Raw genomic sequence first — 16,111 nt, 5'->3', positions numbered from 1 at the left:
ACCCACTCCCAGCCCCTCAACCTCCAGATCCACTCCTAGGTGTGCTTCCCTTGTTCCCGCCGGTAGGTATTAGCCAGGACTTGCAGGTCCTTTGGTGAATAATCCCTTCCCTTCCTTGGCAGAGCCAGCGCTGCCCCAGCCAGGCCGCGCCGGGCCTAGAACCTCATTATAGGAGGGCAAGTATTGTCTTGAAAGACATCTGCCTCAACCAGACCTCTGCATGGTCTCTGGACAAGGTAAGAGGCACAGCTGGTGTTTCTAGCAAGGGAAATCGGGTCACATCTGCTGCCCAGAGTTGAGGGGAATGTTGGGGCTTGGTGTTCTCAAGGTCATTGCCCAGATACCCCGATCCAAGCCAGAAGCTTCACTACTCTTGCATTACGCCTTGTGCTTAGTCCTTGGTAGTCGACGCTTGGCAGAAAGAACTGAGTCCCTTTAAATACTGCATGGAGGCCTTCTGATGGTCTCTCTGTGCCTTCAGTTGATAACTGTGGTCCCGAGCCTCTCTTTTATCCTCATCGTGGCTTTAATGGTGCTCAGCAAAACCAACCAATTCCACAGTACCTATAATAACCATTTCTCACATCTCTGAAGTGCTCGAGATACCGCATGAGTTGGGGCATCCCCTCTCACCTGGCATCCTGTCCTGTCCATCAGTATAGTGGCCAGGGGTCACCATCCACAAGGGGGCCCCTGTTGCTACAATGGGCGAGTGGTCCAAGCCCAGGGTCCCCACTTTAGACTCCACTTGCTAAGACCGCTGTCAACACCGTCAGTCTTAAGGTGGGCTCCCCAGGAGCAGACCTTAAAACAGGGTCTACGTGTGAGTGATTTATTAAGGCCATGGAGACGCCAAAACCGCCTTCCTCCAGCGTCCGCTCTCTGGTCCTCATTGCTCCCAGGAGGGTTTTACTGAATGAGCCCATCCCCCACCAAGGGTCTCAGGCTAGAAGGAAGGCTGTAGGGTGAGGAGCACTGGACACGGGCCTGAATACTGAGTCCCTTGCTTCTAGAGCGACCAGGAAAATGTGCCAGAGAAACGAAGCCCCATACAACCCAGAGGTGAAAACACAGGCAGGACAAGGTATTTCCTCATTTTTATTTATTTTTCATTGTTTGTTTCTCACTTACCAACACATCTGTAAAACGTAGCAGGCTCTGTTAGTAAAGGAGAAGCAGGAAGGACAGCAGGGCAGCATCTAAGGAGCTGCACGGGGGAGTCGAGAGCAGGAAGGGCTTGGGGGCCTGAGGTGGCAGGTGCCCCCCGCCCCTGGCATCATCTTGCCTTCCCACAAGGCATCATGATTGCTGCTGCTTTGACTGAGCCCCAGATGTTTACAAAATTGTCATAAAGAGCATTTCTGTTGCCTCCAATCCTTGTCCCTGACATTCTCCCTTTGACTCCTGGCGATGAGGCAGGGTCTACTCTGCACAGCCTGGCCCGGGAGAACCTGCCCCTGCGTCTCAAGGCCCCGACCCCAGAGCCTCAGTCCCTGGACAGGCATCTGAGAAGGGAGGCTAGCGTGGGGCTACCCGGAGCTCTTTGGGAAGGATGGAGGGACCACCCCTTAGGACCTTGGACAGCACTCCCAGAATGCCCTCTGCTTCAGCCCCAGGCTTCTATTCAAGAGGCATTAGGGAGCGGCTGCGGGCATGGGAACACGGCAGCAAAGAGGCCTAGAGCCAGCCTGAGGCTTGCCTGGGTGGCCCTGGAGGGAAGGTTTCACCTTCGGCCAGAGTGGACTTCCTGGCGTTTGCACATTGACCCAGCGGACACTCGGACCCTGTGTTTATGAACACAAACATTTTAATCAGGATTTTATCCACCCTGATGAATTTTCATTCTAGGAAGTATTTTCAAGGCAAATGCCACTGAGGACAATTTAATGCCTTGATCAGTTTTCTACGTAGTGCAGATACATTTCCTTTTTTTCCCATGAAATAATTTTCACCAGGACCAAATCCTTTTCACGTGCGTTGTACCACGTATATCGGACTCCCTGGTCAGTGTTCGAGCTCTGTCGAACGTCACCCACTGTCTCGTCTTGTCATTGGAATTTTTCCCCTGCGGCTCTCATCTCCAGTAAGTCCAATTTTCCCAGGGAGGCTTCCCTGACCGACTTCTCACCCATCGGTACCCGATGCCGAATTTGAACCGTGTGCTGTTTGTACTGATGTGCAACATCCGTGCTGTTTTAGCCTCGTCGACTTTCTCCTGCGGAGTGTTTCTGAGGGTGAACCCGTCCGACCACTCAGTTGACCCGGGAGAAGGATGGCAGCCTTTTCCCGGCGATATTCCAGGACGTCCCGAGACCCCGGAACTGGGTCAGGACGTCCTAGCGGGCGCGGCGCTTCCCGGGTGGGGGGCAAGGGGAAGCGGCGCCCTCCCCGACCTCGGCCCCCGCCCGGGGTCACGGCGCCTTGTCCGCAGCCTGCTCGGCGCGCGGGGCCCCGCCGGCGGCCGCGCGCGCGCCGCGGAGCAGGCCCAGGCCCCGGGAGCGCCCGGCGCCGTGCAGCTGGCGCTCGTGGCGGCGGATCTGCACCTTGTGGCGGAAGCGCTCGCCGCAGTCCTCGCACACGTAAGGCCGCTCGCCCGAGTGCGTGCGGCGGTGGCGCAGCAGGTTGGACGAGACGCTGAAGCGCTTGCCGCAGTCGCCGCAGGCGTAGGGCCGCTCGCCCGTGTGCGTGCGCTGGTGCTGCACGAGCGCCGAGCTCTCGCTGAAGCGCTTGGCGCAGTACGGGCACGCGTAGGGCTTCTCGCCCGTGTGGATGCGCTGGTGCGTTACCAGATTCGAGTGCTGCGAGAAGCTCTTGCCGCACTCGCCGCAGCGGTGCGGCCGCTCGCCCGTGTGCGTGGCCTGGTGCCGCACCAGGTCCGTGCTGCGGCTGAAGCCCTTGCCGCACTCCCCGCAGATGGTCGGCCGGTCCCGGGCGCGCCGCCGCCGCCGCTGCCGGGCCGGCGTCAGGGCCGCGCTGCCCGCCGGGCCCGGGATGGCCACCACCGAGGGCGCCGACACGGCCGGCAGCACCATGAGCTCCTGCAGCACCACGTAGCCCGGGGGCGCCACCACGACCGCGGCGGGCGTCCCCGGGACGGCGGCAGCGCCGCCCCCCGCGGCGGGCACCAGCTCCAGCTGCAGCTCCGGCGGCACGGGGGTCAGCTCCAGCTGCAGCTCCGGCGGCGGGGCCCCCAGCTCCACCGGGCTCAGCTCCAGCTGCACCTCCTGCTGCTCCAGCTGCTTCTCCAGCTGCTGCAGTTGCTCCTGCAGTTTGAGCTGCAGCTGCCGCTGTTCCTGCTGCCGCTCCAGCTCCTGCTGCCGCTCCAGCTCCTGCTGCCGCGCCAGCTCCTGCTCCGACCCCAGGTCCACCGGCAGGAGCTCCAGCTCCACCTCTTCCTCCTCCTCCTCCTCCGGCTCCAGTGGCCGGGGCTGCAGCTGCTGCTGCTGCAACTGTTCTTGCTGCTGCTGCAGCAGCTGCTGCTGCTGTAACTGCTGCTGCTGCAACAGCTGCTGCTGTAACTGTTCTTGCTGCTGCTGCAATAGCTGCAACTGCTCTTGCTGCTGCTGCAACAGCTGCTGCTGTAACTGTTCTTGCTGCTGCTGCAACAGCCGCTGCTGCTGCAATTGTTGCTGCTGCAGCTGCTGCAACTGTTCCTGCTGCTGCAGCTGTAACTGTTGCTGCTGCAGCTGCTGCTGCTGCTGTAACTGTTGCTGCTGCAGCTGTAACTGTTGCTGCTGCTGCAGCTGTAACTGTTCCTGCTGTGGTTGTAACTGTGTCTGCTGTTGCTGTAACTGTTCCTGCTGCTGCAGCTGTGACTGTTCCTGCTGTAACTGCTGTTGCAACTGCTGCTGTTGTGGTGGCAGCTGCTGAGATTGTAACTGTTCCCGCTGTTGCTGTGACAGCTGCTGTTCTTGCACTTGCCGCTCCTGTGATTGTTCCTGCTGTTGCAGCCGCTGCGGCTGTGGTTTCCGCTGCTCATATTGCACAGATTGGGGATTTTCCTGTAGTTCTGGCTGCTGTCGAGGCAGCTGCTGTTGCCCATCTTGCTGCTGCTGGAACTGTTCCTGCTGTTGCTGTGACAGCTGGTGCTCTTGCCTGTGCTGCTCTTGTAACTGTTTCTGCTGTTGCATCAGCTGCAGCTGTGGTTTCAGTGGCTCCTGTTGCACAGATTGGGGTTCTTCCGGCTGTGGTCGAGGCGGCTGCTCTTGCCCGTCTTGCTGCTGCTGTTGCTGCTGCAAGTTTGGCTGATGTCCTGACACTTGATCTCGTGGCTGCAGCTGTTGCAGCTGCTCCTGCTGTGGCTGCTGCTGCAGCTCTGGCTGCTGTTCTAACTGTTGGGGTTGCAACTCCTGCTGTTCTGGCGGGGCTCCCTCAGCGGTTGCACCAGCCCCCGTCGGGGCTGAGACTGCTGGCCGCGGTGGGCTGCTGTTCCTCTCCTGAGCTTCTTCCTCCTCCTGACTCTCACTCCCACCGCTGCCACCTGTAGTGGAAATGGCAGGAAGCCAGGAGAGAAAGATCTACAGGCAGCTCTCCGATCCAGACTCCCAGGATCTCCCCCCTTACCCTGCCCCGTGTACAGTCACTCTACGATACACTCCCGAGGCCTCAGCAGGGACCCCAAAACACTGGACCAAGTGACAATGGCGGCATGGTAGAAACGGAAATGCCCAGAGGTGCGGAGTTGGCTTGGAAGTGTGCCCCAGGGACAGCTGGTCACATCACTCTGGACCCCAGCCCCCTGACCTCTCCTCTGGGCCTTCTTCCACACAGGCTCCATGCCTTAGACCTTGGCAGTGACACCACCGTGGGTGCCTGCGGCTCCCCAACACCACTCCCTGAGAAGTCCTTCGGGCTTAACCGCCATCCAGTAGGAAACAGTGAAGCAGCCATTCCCACGGCTAAGCCACAAGCCCATGCTGAACTCAGACCTCAGTTAAGGTCACACCTCAAATAAATGGAACTCACCTTCTCTGTACATAATAAAGAATTTCTGTAAGGCTGCCTGGAAGTGTTTCTGCAGCAGTTTCTAAACGTCACCAAAGTGTCAGAGAGAACGCGAGGTTTCCAGGTCGGAAGTCCTCAGTTCAGAAAAACTCTACCAGTTAGCAGCTGTCTAACCTCCTGCAGGTTCAGGGCCCTCCTTGTCTGTAACATAGCTTAGGGACACCCACACCAACAGCTTGATGAGTGAAGCAGGAAGAGCCCTGACATTACCCCTAGCAGGTGCTTGAAAAATTCCTCTCCCTGTGGGTTTGGAATGGGTTTGAAAACTAACAAACAGTTTGGAAATACTGAGGATATAACTAGCTCCATCTGAAACAGTCCTTAGGCTGGAAGTGTTTTAGATTGTTATTCTGGGATGGAAAGGACCAACTCACAGCCCCAAGTCAACATGGCAACTGGCCAATTACTTAACCTCTGGGAACCTGAATTTCCCCATCTGCTAAAGGAGACAAATCCCTTTCAGGGAAATCGTGAGAATTAGAGGGGATAAATGTACAGCCCCAGCACGGTACAGGACGTAGTGTAAGCTCAGCTAAACAGGACTCATTCCGTTGCTGTTTCACAAAACCCACATGCAGTTTCTCACTTTGAGCATTCCTGCTGTGTTATCAGAAAATCCGAAGAGTCTTTCTCCATTCCCAAGTCGGATTTCAACATCTGTTCTTCCTACAATATCATCTTTTCAATTTTGTAATGGAAAGTAGAGGTTTGATTTTGTAAATTTTGTTTTCTGGCTACTTTTCCAGGAGTATATTGAATTAATAAAGCCAAGGGATATCTACATGTAAATAATTCCCTTTTAGGAAACTATTCCCAATAACCTTTGCTTAGACTAATGGACCAATGAATGCATTTTTCCTATACACTCACACCAGGTGGGAGTATGCAGGAAGGGAGGGAAGACAGCCATGAAAACCTGTTTTCTCGGCAAATCGAAGGTCACATGGACACTCCCTTCTCCCACCACCTCTGGGGGCAGCAGGGACACATCACACCTCTGTGTGGGTCCTCTCATTTCTAGGACAGTGCTTGACCATACGGCCACTCCCGACTTCTTATGGCATTTTAAACATTGTTAACAACAATGTTGTAGTAAACGTATACTTAAGTGTCACCTGATGTGTCTGCTCTCGTGAGATTTTTGTCAGTTAAATATTTAAGCCAAAAGAGTCCTGGGAATTCCCTGGTGGTTAGGACTCGGAGCTTTCACTGCTGAGGGTGCGGGTTCAATCCCTGGTCAGGGAACTAAGATCTTGCAAGCTGCGCAGCATGGGCAAAAAAAAAAAAAAAAAGCCAAAAGAGTCCTAGTTAAGTCCACACATCCCCATCCAACCCCTCCAGTTCCCTTGGTCCTTTTCATGCTCTGTTCAACCCTGCCCCAGCCCCTCACTCAGCACCCTCGAAGCCCAGAGTAGGGACTCGAGTCCCACGAGTGTGGCCACCATGGAAGATTCGCCCAGAGCAGGTCCCAGAGAGAGACGGGGTCTTGGAAGGTTCTGCAGGGCCACAGTTGCCTCTGGGCAAGAGGGGAGAAAGCTGGATGGAAGCAGAGGTCAAGGAAAAGTGGACGAGGTCAGAGGCCAAAGAAAAGCCACGCGGCCAATGACAAGAGGGCCCCTCTGCCGCTGAATTCGATCTGGGACCTTGAGTCTGGAGCCAGGGACAAGTGGGAGGAAAATGGAGGCTGTGTGAGCCCTGGGGAAACAGCAGAGGGTCCCAGCCAGCACTTATCCAGGTCCGGGGCAGGGGCTGAGAACATCTGCGCTGCCAAGCAGCCCTCACCAGCAAGACTGCAGCCTGAGAGAGCCACTGCTCTCTCGAGGTGAACCTGCCGATGTGAGTGGGTGCAGCCTGCCCTCCACACCCCGAAACTGCCAGGTGGGCGCCCCTCCGGACAGCAGGCTGCCCGCCACCATTCAGGGCTCCCTCCCAGCTGTGGCAGGCCTGGGCTCCGTCAAAGGATCCTCGCTGGGGACCTAAGGACCATCTCCTGGTTTAGGAGGTCAGAGGCCACCCCCCCAGCCCCTCACCTGAGAGGGTGTCAGGCCCTGAGCCCCCATCTTCAAGACACCGAAGCTCCAGCACGAAGGTCTTGGTTGCTGGCCCTACCTCCATCCTGGCAGTCAGACCGAGATCCCAGGGAGCCAGCTGTGCTGAGGAAGGAAGGAAGCTGTTCAGGTGCGTGGGAGTGCTGTGAGCCCCAGGCCCAGGGGCACCAACTCCCTCGACGCCCCTCAGAGCTGGCAGCTCACTCCTGCTGGAAAGGAGGACCGTGTGGTCCACAGCCAGGAAAGGGATGAGCAGGGGTGGCCTAGAGGCTTGGATCCCCAGCCCGTTCGCCTGCACAAGGAATCCCGCCTCTGCAGACTTTGTGCAGGGCCCACATTCAGCCCCACACCCGGGGCAGCCCGTGCAGCTGCGCGTCACTGAGGGACGATACTAAGGTGGCTAGCTGCACTCCCAGAAGGGACATTTGGGGAAGTCTGCAGAAAAAAGAGAGACTTGTCCATCTCACACTCCCCTAGCCCCCTTCCAAGCACTGACAAGTCTGTTCAATTCCCTGGCTTCCTGCCTCCCAGGCTGCTCTGGGGGTTCACCCCACCTTCCCAGGCCGCCAGCAGACCAGCGGTGCCAGGCCATGTGGGTCGGTCCAGGTGCCACCTCAGCTCCCAGGAAGGCAGGTTTCCAGGGCACCACGACCCACGGAACTAGCGGGCTGCCTGCCTGGCCCGGTGCCCAGGCAGTCCTGAGGTCTGGAGGGGCCCCCGCCTCTCTCCTGCGTCCACCTTGGCCCCCGCAGAGGTGTGCCCATGTCCAGTCCTCCCTCCCCTCCTAACAGGGTGACTCCAGGTCTCCCTAGCCCTGCAGAATCCAGTCCAAAGCCTCTTTAAGAGAAGCGTCCCTAGGTTCACCCAGTGTCCTACCCACTGGGCCTCACCTGGTACAGCATTTCCTGCTCCTCACGCAGCCTCTGCACTAGGGGAGGTGTGGTCAGCAGGGGCTGGAAGGTGAAGGCCAAAGCGTTCAGCCAGCACCTTCCCGAGGCGCCTCCATCCAGAAAGTGCCGGGGAGGCGCCAGGCCACCCCGGGGCCTTTCTGGGCACTCAGGAGGGTCTGCCGCGGTCTGGTTGCCGAGGTCGCCCTGGGCCAAAAGAAGGGGGCAGAGCGGAGTTCAAGAGCAGAAGTTGGTGTCGGCTCCCTGGGGTGGGGGCTGGAGGAGGCCGAGCCCCGAACCAGCGCGGGGCTCAGGGCCGGCCGTGCGGGACCATCGCGGGCGCCCAGGGCTGCGGGGCGGCCCCGAGGGCGGCCCCGGTGGACGGCCCGGCCCGAGGTCGGCGGGGCTGGGTGCCACCGGCGTCTTTTCAGCCCGGGGCAGCGCGGGCCCGGCCGGGGTCCGCCGGCGGCCACAGGTGCCGGGAGCCCGCGGGCGGGCAGCCTGCGCCGGGCCCCGCGGGCGGCGGGCGCCGCGGCCGGGCCGGGGTCCCCGTTCGCTCGCCCGCCCGCCCGAGCGTGCAACCCGCCGGCCGTGCGTCCGTGCGGGCAGCGGCCGGGCCGGGGGCGGGGGCGGCGGGGGCCGGCACAGGAAGTCCCCCCGGCATCCGCATCCTGTCCCCCGCCCGCCGCCCGCGCGGCCCCGCGCCCCGGCCCCCGCTGCCGCGGCCGCCGCTGCCGCCGCCGCCGCCGCTCTAGGCAGCCGCGAGCTCGGTGGGCTTAACCCTTCCCCACCCGGCCACTCGCCCCGCCGCATCCCTGGGTGCGCGCGTCCGCGCCGGGGTTGGCGACTGTCGCCGCAGGACTGTAACGGGAGGCTCCCAGCTGGGGCCCTGCCGCCCCGTGAAGGGCAGGCACGGCCTCAGGGCGCCCCAGGCCAGGGTACAAATTGGGCTTAATTAGCACTCAATTAGATGACACTCAGTTAGTGAAGCCCCATCCCGGGCCGCCTGAAGAGGCCTCCCCCTCCTCACCTTGGACCCCCGGTCCTGGACCCTGGAGTGGCGAGGACAGGCCTGAGGGGGCGGGGAGTGTTGCAGCGAGGATGGTGGGCGTGGGTCCCAAAGGACCAGATGGCGTCGTAGGGGCCACCCTCGGGCCACCCTGGTCAGCTCGTCCCTCTCCGCGCCCGCTGCTCGCTTCCTCTGTGCACAAGGCCCCTTGCCCCACCCCCACCCTCTGCCCTCCCCAGCCCCTCCCCAGCAGCACCTGGCAGCGGCCTCCCTGGACGTGCCTAGCCACTTCCCGGCTGGTCAGGGGTCCCTCCATCTCAACATCCCATCCCTTTACTGCACTGTCTCTCTGATCTGGAGACGAGTTCCCCCTGAAATCGGGATACTCCAGTTCTCTCAAAACCCAAAGAGCTGGCCGTAGGGAGCTGCTCCTGGGGTGGACTATGGGAATGCCCCACTGGAGGGGGACACGAGCCCTCATGTGGTCACAGCCCCCTCCCCTCCTTACTGTCTCCATGCTCACATAGCTGCCACACATGTGGCCCCCTTGTTCCACTTCTGGATTCTTCCTGGCCCTTCAGGCAACGGAGTTTGGGGCTTCCCCTCTGGCCCTTGCCTGAACTGCCTGTACTCTGTCTGGCAGCTTCACCTCAGACTAGGAGCTCCAGAGGGCAGGGCCACATCTTCCTCCTCTGCGGAACAAGTGCAGTAAGAGCCTAGCTTTGGAGACAGAAAAATCTGGGTTCCCAGGGACTTCTTCCAGCCACGTAATGAGGCCAATTTTTGCCTTCCATCTGTGGGGTGGGGACTGCACCCCACTAGCCGTGTGTCTGAGGATAAGTGAGCATCTCCCTCCTGCACAGGGCAGGTGTGCACCTTCCGCTCCCCAGGGAGGGCCAAGGGCAGAGCTGTCTCTGCCTTCTCCTGCCTCTTGGGAGACCTCATACCCAGAGGATCCACTTACCCCGTGAATCTTTAACCTCCCCCTCGGCTGGCTGCTTTCCAACAGCATTTACTCACTCTCATGGCTCTCTCATCTTAAAAACATACAACCCCCTCTCTCTCCTGCCCTGGGTGCCCAAACTTCCCGGAAAGATGACCCGTAATAGTTCTATCCATATCCCCATTAGCCTGTCCCTCCTTCCCCCTCTGCAGCCTCGCCTCTGCCCCACCACTCCACCCAGATAGCTCCCTAATGTCACCAGGGACTTCCATGTCACTGAATCTCTCATCTCATTCCACCTCTAGGCAGCTTGGGACATCTCTCTGGTGGCTGCTGGGAGAACACCCTTGGCTCCCCCTTCCTCCTGATCTGCTGCCTTTTCAGGCTCTGCTTCCTACCACAGGCTCCTTGCTCACCTTTACATCCTGCAAACCTGCAGTAAGGTGTCTTCCCAGGTCAGCAGTTCTCTCCCTAAGAGCATCATTTCTCTGGTCCATAGCTGAGCACCGGCTCAACCACAGCCACCCTTTCTTCTTCGTTTTCCCTTTAATTTTTTTTTTTTTTTTTTTGCCGCAGCTTAGGGCATGCAGTATCTCCGATCAGGGATCGAACCTGTGCCCCCTGCAGTGGAAGCATGGAGTCCTAACCACTGGACAGCCAGGGAATTCCCTCCCTTTGATTTTTTTTTTTTTTAATCAAGGTAACACACATACCGAGCTGTGTAAGTCAAATAGTTCTACAAAATCTGTAGCAACAAGAAAAGTACCTCCTCACTTCTGAGTCCACTCCCATTTCTTCTAATATCTCTTGCCGTATTTCTAAATAACATGCTTCTAATGCTATTACTTGAGTTTTCCAGTTTAGATGGTATCTATTGACATCCCACTTTGGAAGGTGCAGATTTAACTCCTTAAACCACACAGACACATGCATACTTTCCCTCTCATCCTCCTGTTGTCCAATCATTTGTCTGGTCTTTATCCCGTTTTCCGGGATACAGCTTCAAACCCTAGGCATTTCCTCGGTGATAGGAATGCCTTTGTTATTCCTGCTGGACCCCTGGATAGTTTCAGGGTGGGTGCTAGTCATACCCCGAAGACCAACTATGTGATTCTGTAACTGGGGCTTTGAGCCAGTGATATCAACCCAACCTCTGGGGAGAAGGTGGGGAGCTGGAGATTGAAGTCAGTCTCATGGCCAATGATTCAGTCAATCATGCCTAAGTCATGAAACCCCAATAAAAACTCTGGACACCAAGCTCAGCTGAGCTTCCTGGTTGGTGATAATCAGAGGAGGGGGATGCGTTCTGATTCCACAGACAGAGGATACAGAGTGCTCCATATTCAAGACTCTCCCAGACCTTGGGTCCCTTCATGGCCCATGGCTGGTCCTGATTTGTATCCTTTATAATAAAACTATAATCATAAGTATAGTGCTTTCCTGAATTCTGTGAGTTGACCTAGTGCATTATTGAACCTGAGTGGGTCATACGAACCCCTGAATTTGCAGCCAGTTGGTCAGAAGGTGTAGGTGGCCTGGGAAACTCCAAACTTGCAGTGGATATCTGAGGTCAGGGCAGTCTTGTTAGGGATCATGTCCTTAACTTGTGGAGTCTGTGCCAACTCTGGTGGTCAGTGTCAGAATTGCAGTGCAGTACCACACCTCTCAACACAATTTTATCAGTTTTGGTAAATCCATGTTTACTGTTTCCATAATTATATCTATACAAATGTTGTTCACTGCTCAGCCTAGTATTTTTCTTAGTTTCCTTCTTATACAACTCTTGGTTCTTCCTGGAATTAATCACTCCTTTTCTCTTTCTCTCCTAAATTTCTTTGATTCATTCTTAGAATCAACAGTTAGGTCTCCTCACATCTTCCTTCAGCTCTATACATGCCTCTCAACCCAACTTTCCACCTGGTGAGACTGGTCAGAAAATCTATTTGTTTCATTTTGTTTCCAGAGACATCCCTTCTGGAGCCTCCTTCCTTGGGATCCAAATTGCGCAGGTTGCCCTCAGGGCTGCTGCCATAAGCCTGAGATTCTCCACTGCCATCAATCTGGGACTTTCCTTTGCCTCTCTCTCTCTCTCTCTCTCTCTCTCGCATCATTCTGTTTCCTCATATCACGTCTTTCTCTTTCTCATTGTAGTAGAGACACTTCGTGCTCAACAAATATTCCAAGAGCTCCCCTATATTTCCAAGCCTTCCATGCAGTTAAATTGGGGTTAAATGAATAATTTGGCCAAGGGACTATGAAAGGAAGTGACATATGCTACTTCTAAGACAAAGCTCTTATGAGCTGGTGTGCTTCCTCCATCTCACTCCTCCACTGCCGTGTGGCCTTGGAGGAGATGTGTTCCAGATGGTACAACTACAAGAGTGGAATCTCAGTCAGCCCGAGGCCCGGAAAATCCATTCAGGAAAACAGCAGAATTCTCAAGTAATTAAACATAACATTTAATACAGGAAAATGGTACAAACATGTTAAAAGGGTTTCAGTATTACAAAGAGGGAAGATGAGACCACCCAGAAATTAGTGCCCTTGGGACTGGAGGAGCAAAGGGGAAAAACAATACTTCAGGGAGCTATGTCATCAAGCTTGTTGTACCCACTGTTGGAACTGTGAGTCCAAAGCAATCTCATGAGCCCAGACCCACCAGCCACCCATGAAGGCACCACCAGAAACAGGAAATGTCTTCTCTTCCATCTCTCATTAGTGCATCTCACTAGTATAATAGAATCTAGCCTGAGGCCAAGACAAGGGAGTCTGGGAAATGTAGTTTGAAGTCTTGCAGCAGAAAAAGTATATGGCAAGTAAATTTTGGGGAACCCTCGTGTACAAAAAGCCTTCATTCTCATGTGACTGAGTATGGATTACAGATTGGCAATTGTTTCTCAGAATTTGAAAGACACTGCTTCATTGCCTTTTGGCTTCCAGTATTGCTACTGGGGATGTCCAGGGCCATTTTGATACCTGATCCTTTGCATGTGACTGGTATTTTCTCTTTGGAACCTTTTTTTTTTTTTTTTTAACCTGTATCCTGAAATTCCATAATGGACACTCAAGCAGCTATTTCAATCTGGAAACTCATGTTTTTCTGTTCTGAGAAATGAATTTGAGTTATTTATTTGATAGTGTCCCCCTTCTGTTTTCTTTTCTCCTTTTCCAGAATTTTGATTATTCACATATTGGACCTTCTGGACTTCCCTGGTGGTGCAGTGGTTAAGAATCCGCCTGCCAATGCAGGGGACATAGGTTCGAGCCCTGGTTGGGGAAGATCCCACATGCCGCAGAGCAACTAAGCCCGTGTGCCACAGCTACTGAGCCTGCACTCTAGAGCCCATGAGCCACAACTACTGAGCCCATGTGCCACAACTACTGAAGCCCGCACGCCTAGAGCCCATGCTCCACAACAAGAGAAGCCACTGCAATGAGAAGCCCATGCACCGTAACGAAGAGTAGCCCCCCCTGGCCGCAACTAGAGAAAGCCTGTATGCAGCAACAAAGACCCAACACAGCCAAATAAATAAATTTATATATAAAAAAAGATATTGGACCGTCTGTTCTAATCCTCTTAAGTCATTTTAACTTCTCTTCCATTTTTCATCACTTAAACTCTCAGTACACTTTCTAGAGCCCAGATCTAGAGGATGTTCTCTTCATTTTCTTCTAAGCTTTTTGTTGAATGTTTTTATTTCTGCTATCCTGTCTTCAATTTCCCAGTGCTTTCTTATTCTCAAGCTGTTGCTTTTCTCATACTTGCTGTTCTTGTTTCATGATTACAATACTTGCTCTCATCTCTCTGAGGACAGTTAACTTTGTTCCTGCTCCCTCTATCATCTTTGTTTGCTCCAGTTCCTTTTGTTGTTTGTTTGTTTGTTTTTTAATGTGTTTGTTTTGTTTCTCCTGTTGGAGGATTTCCTAGCATGCCAGGTGACCCTGGGTTGTTCAGTCATATGCGTGGCGTGAGTCACTCTGCATACAAGAGAGGGAATTGAACAACTGGAGAACTTCACCAGGGGGAGGGGTGTCCTCAAACACCTGTTAGTACTTTCTCTTAGGCCACTCAGTTTTTCTAGAAAGGACTCATTTAAGCTCCAGCCTGGAGAAGTAACTTGATCATGAGCATTCTAGGAGCCTAACTAGGGAAAAGAGGATTCTAGGGAAAAGAGGATTCTCATATTACAGAAAGCAGATTTCATCAAATTCCCCTGCTTTCAAGATGAACTCTCCCTGCCTTTGGCTCTGCCCAGTGTTCCCAAAATCAGAGCCTATTTGGTCTCAGGCTTCTGCCAGGGTGGAGGAGGAGGGGTCTCTTAGCTGGATACAAAGCGGGAGGGGAGGTCTGGGGGCCCACTGGCTCCTTTTAATACTTTGTACCAATCTTCCTGTTTTTAGGAAGACTTGGATTCTGCAGGCTTTCTGGGGGTCTGGGGAGCTCAGGTGGCTGCTTCTTGGCTTCTGCCTCTGACAGCTTAGCTTTCAGCTTTCTCTACTCTGCTAAGTCAGGTCCACTAGGTCATCTGTGTTCCAGTTTCTAAAATCTGGTGGATGGGTGCTTTTGGTTTTCTATTTCCTGAGAGAGGCAGAGACTGTGTGCAAAAGAAACAGGGAGAAGGAGAGACAGAAAGAGGAAATTACACAGGCCTGGAGGGGGAGTGGAATGTGACAGACTTGCACCCAGATGGCAACTCTGGGGCTGCAGGAAGTTGCATCTCCAGCTGGGGATGATGGAGAAGGTCCAGAATATGCTCTGGGGAAGAGTGACCGATGAGGGGGCAGCACTGACTGCCCAGGGTGTGTGTAAAGCGTGCATGGTGGTGACCAGTGGGCAAATGTCAGGCATCGCTTCCCCAGGTCCAACCGCCCACCCTCCCATCCCCCGATGTTCACTCTCAGAGAACTGGAACTGAGGTGCTTGCCTGGTTCTGAGTTTAAAATCTGATTGGGGCTGTAAGTCAGCTGTGCTCCCACAGCAGGAGACCTGGGAGGCACATGTTCTTGGCCACCATGTCTAAACTCCTAGGAAAGACTCTGAGTGGCTCAGCTCAGTTTGGCTGTCCAATCTACATTGCCCGAGGTACAGGGATCACGTGCCAGGGAGGCAGGGGGTGGAAAAGGAATCTAGTGGTGTGTTCAGCTACCACCTCATTTCGGTGGAAGGAGAAAATGGATTTGGTGGACAGCCAGCAATCTCAGCTCCACAAAGTTAGGAGGGAAACTGCACCTTAGGGCTTGGTGGTAGCTCAAGCCCAGGGAACAAAGGGGCAGAAGTTCTCCTTTCAAGCGCCTTAGTCAAGCTACACCTATGGAGGAAAGCGTGTTTCGCCCCATTTTGTGGCTGAAAACACCAGGGCTCAGAAGATTAAATGAACTCCTCCAAGGCCACAAAGGGCGAGCTGGGGTCAGATCCTGGTCTGTGGAATTCTAAAGCCCATGCTCTTGATCACTCCACCAACTAATTCCCAGTCCAGCAGGTGACGCAAAATCCCAGGGGCTGAGGTGCGATTGGGGTCACCACGCAAATATCAGCAACTGCGTTAAACATTTCTCAACTTTATTTTCTTGATCTGATCACAAAGTTAACACTGCATGTTGCAAACACTTTAAACGTGATATTCATTCAACGAAGATTTACAGGTTGGCTTTCATGTGCTCTCTTTACCAGCCCTAACAGAAGTGTGATGCCAGATGCAAGCCATAAAAGTCATTGAAAGAAAAATTTGTAGCTACATTGAGAGGAGTAAAAAGAAACAGATGAAATTAATTTTAGTAATATGCTTTATTTAACCCAATCTATCCAAAATAGTATCATTTCAATGTGTAATTGATTTTTTAAATTATGAATGAGAACTTTTACATTCTTTTTATATATGTCTTCTGCACACACAGCACATCTCCAATTGGGCACATTTCAAGGGCTCCTCAACTGCCACATTGGCTACAGGTTTCCATGTTGGACAGCAAAGCCGTAATTTAGAAAGTTTAGGGAATTCCCTGGCAGTCCAGTGGTTAGGACTCGGTGCTGTCACTATCAGGGTCTGAGTTGGATACCTGGTCCGGGAACTAGGATCCCACATGCCGCATGGCATGGCCAAAAAAAAGGTTTAACTCTCCTAAAATCCCAACTTCCAGAGACAACCCCTCTTAACAGCTAAGAACACAGTTTTCCAGATCTTTCTTATAAAAATCCATAGGTATATGTATTTGTGAATTC

General features: G+C 54.4%; 1 protein-coding gene across 2 annotated transcripts; it reads right to left on the bottom strand.

Moving 5' to 3' along the window:
* Positions 1-2,257: 2,257 nt before the first annotated feature.
* Positions 2,258-8,641, bottom strand: ZNF853 (zinc finger protein 853). 2 transcript variants are annotated; one of them, XM_082360148.1, is made up of 3 exons: positions 7,943-8,641; positions 7,035-7,157; positions 2,258-4,480 (listed from the first exon to the last, which is right to left on the bottom strand). In XM_082360148.1, the coding sequence occupies exons 2-3, from the start codon at positions 7,117-7,119 to the stop codon at positions 2,412-2,414; spliced, it is 2,154 nt and encodes a 717-aa protein (XP_082216274.1). In that variant the 5' UTR covers positions 7,120-7,157; positions 7,943-8,641; the 3' UTR covers positions 2,258-2,411. The 2 variants fall into 2 exon arrangements, with proteins under 2 accessions (XP_082216274.1, XP_082216273.1); XM_082360147.1 differs by having other exon boundaries at positions 7,035-7,152.
* Between the last annotated feature and the right edge of the window lie 7,470 nt (positions 8,642-16,111).

Source organism: Balaenoptera borealis (genome assembly GCF_965194805.1).
Source record: "Balaenoptera borealis genome assembly, chromosome: 16".
NCBI lineage: Eukaryota > Metazoa > Chordata > Mammalia > Artiodactyla > Balaenopteridae > Balaenoptera > Balaenoptera borealis.
Note: the sequence above shows the minus strand (reverse complement) of the source record. Positions and strands in the feature narration are given on the sequence as shown.

Excerpts from the sequence above, each read along its gene's own strand:
- ZNF853 (XM_082360147.1), bottom strand. Across the intron at positions 4,481-7,034 it reads AGGGCCTGACACCCTCTCAG|GTGGCAGCGGTGGGAGTGAG; the intron begins GTGAGGGGCTGG and ends TTTCCACTACAG.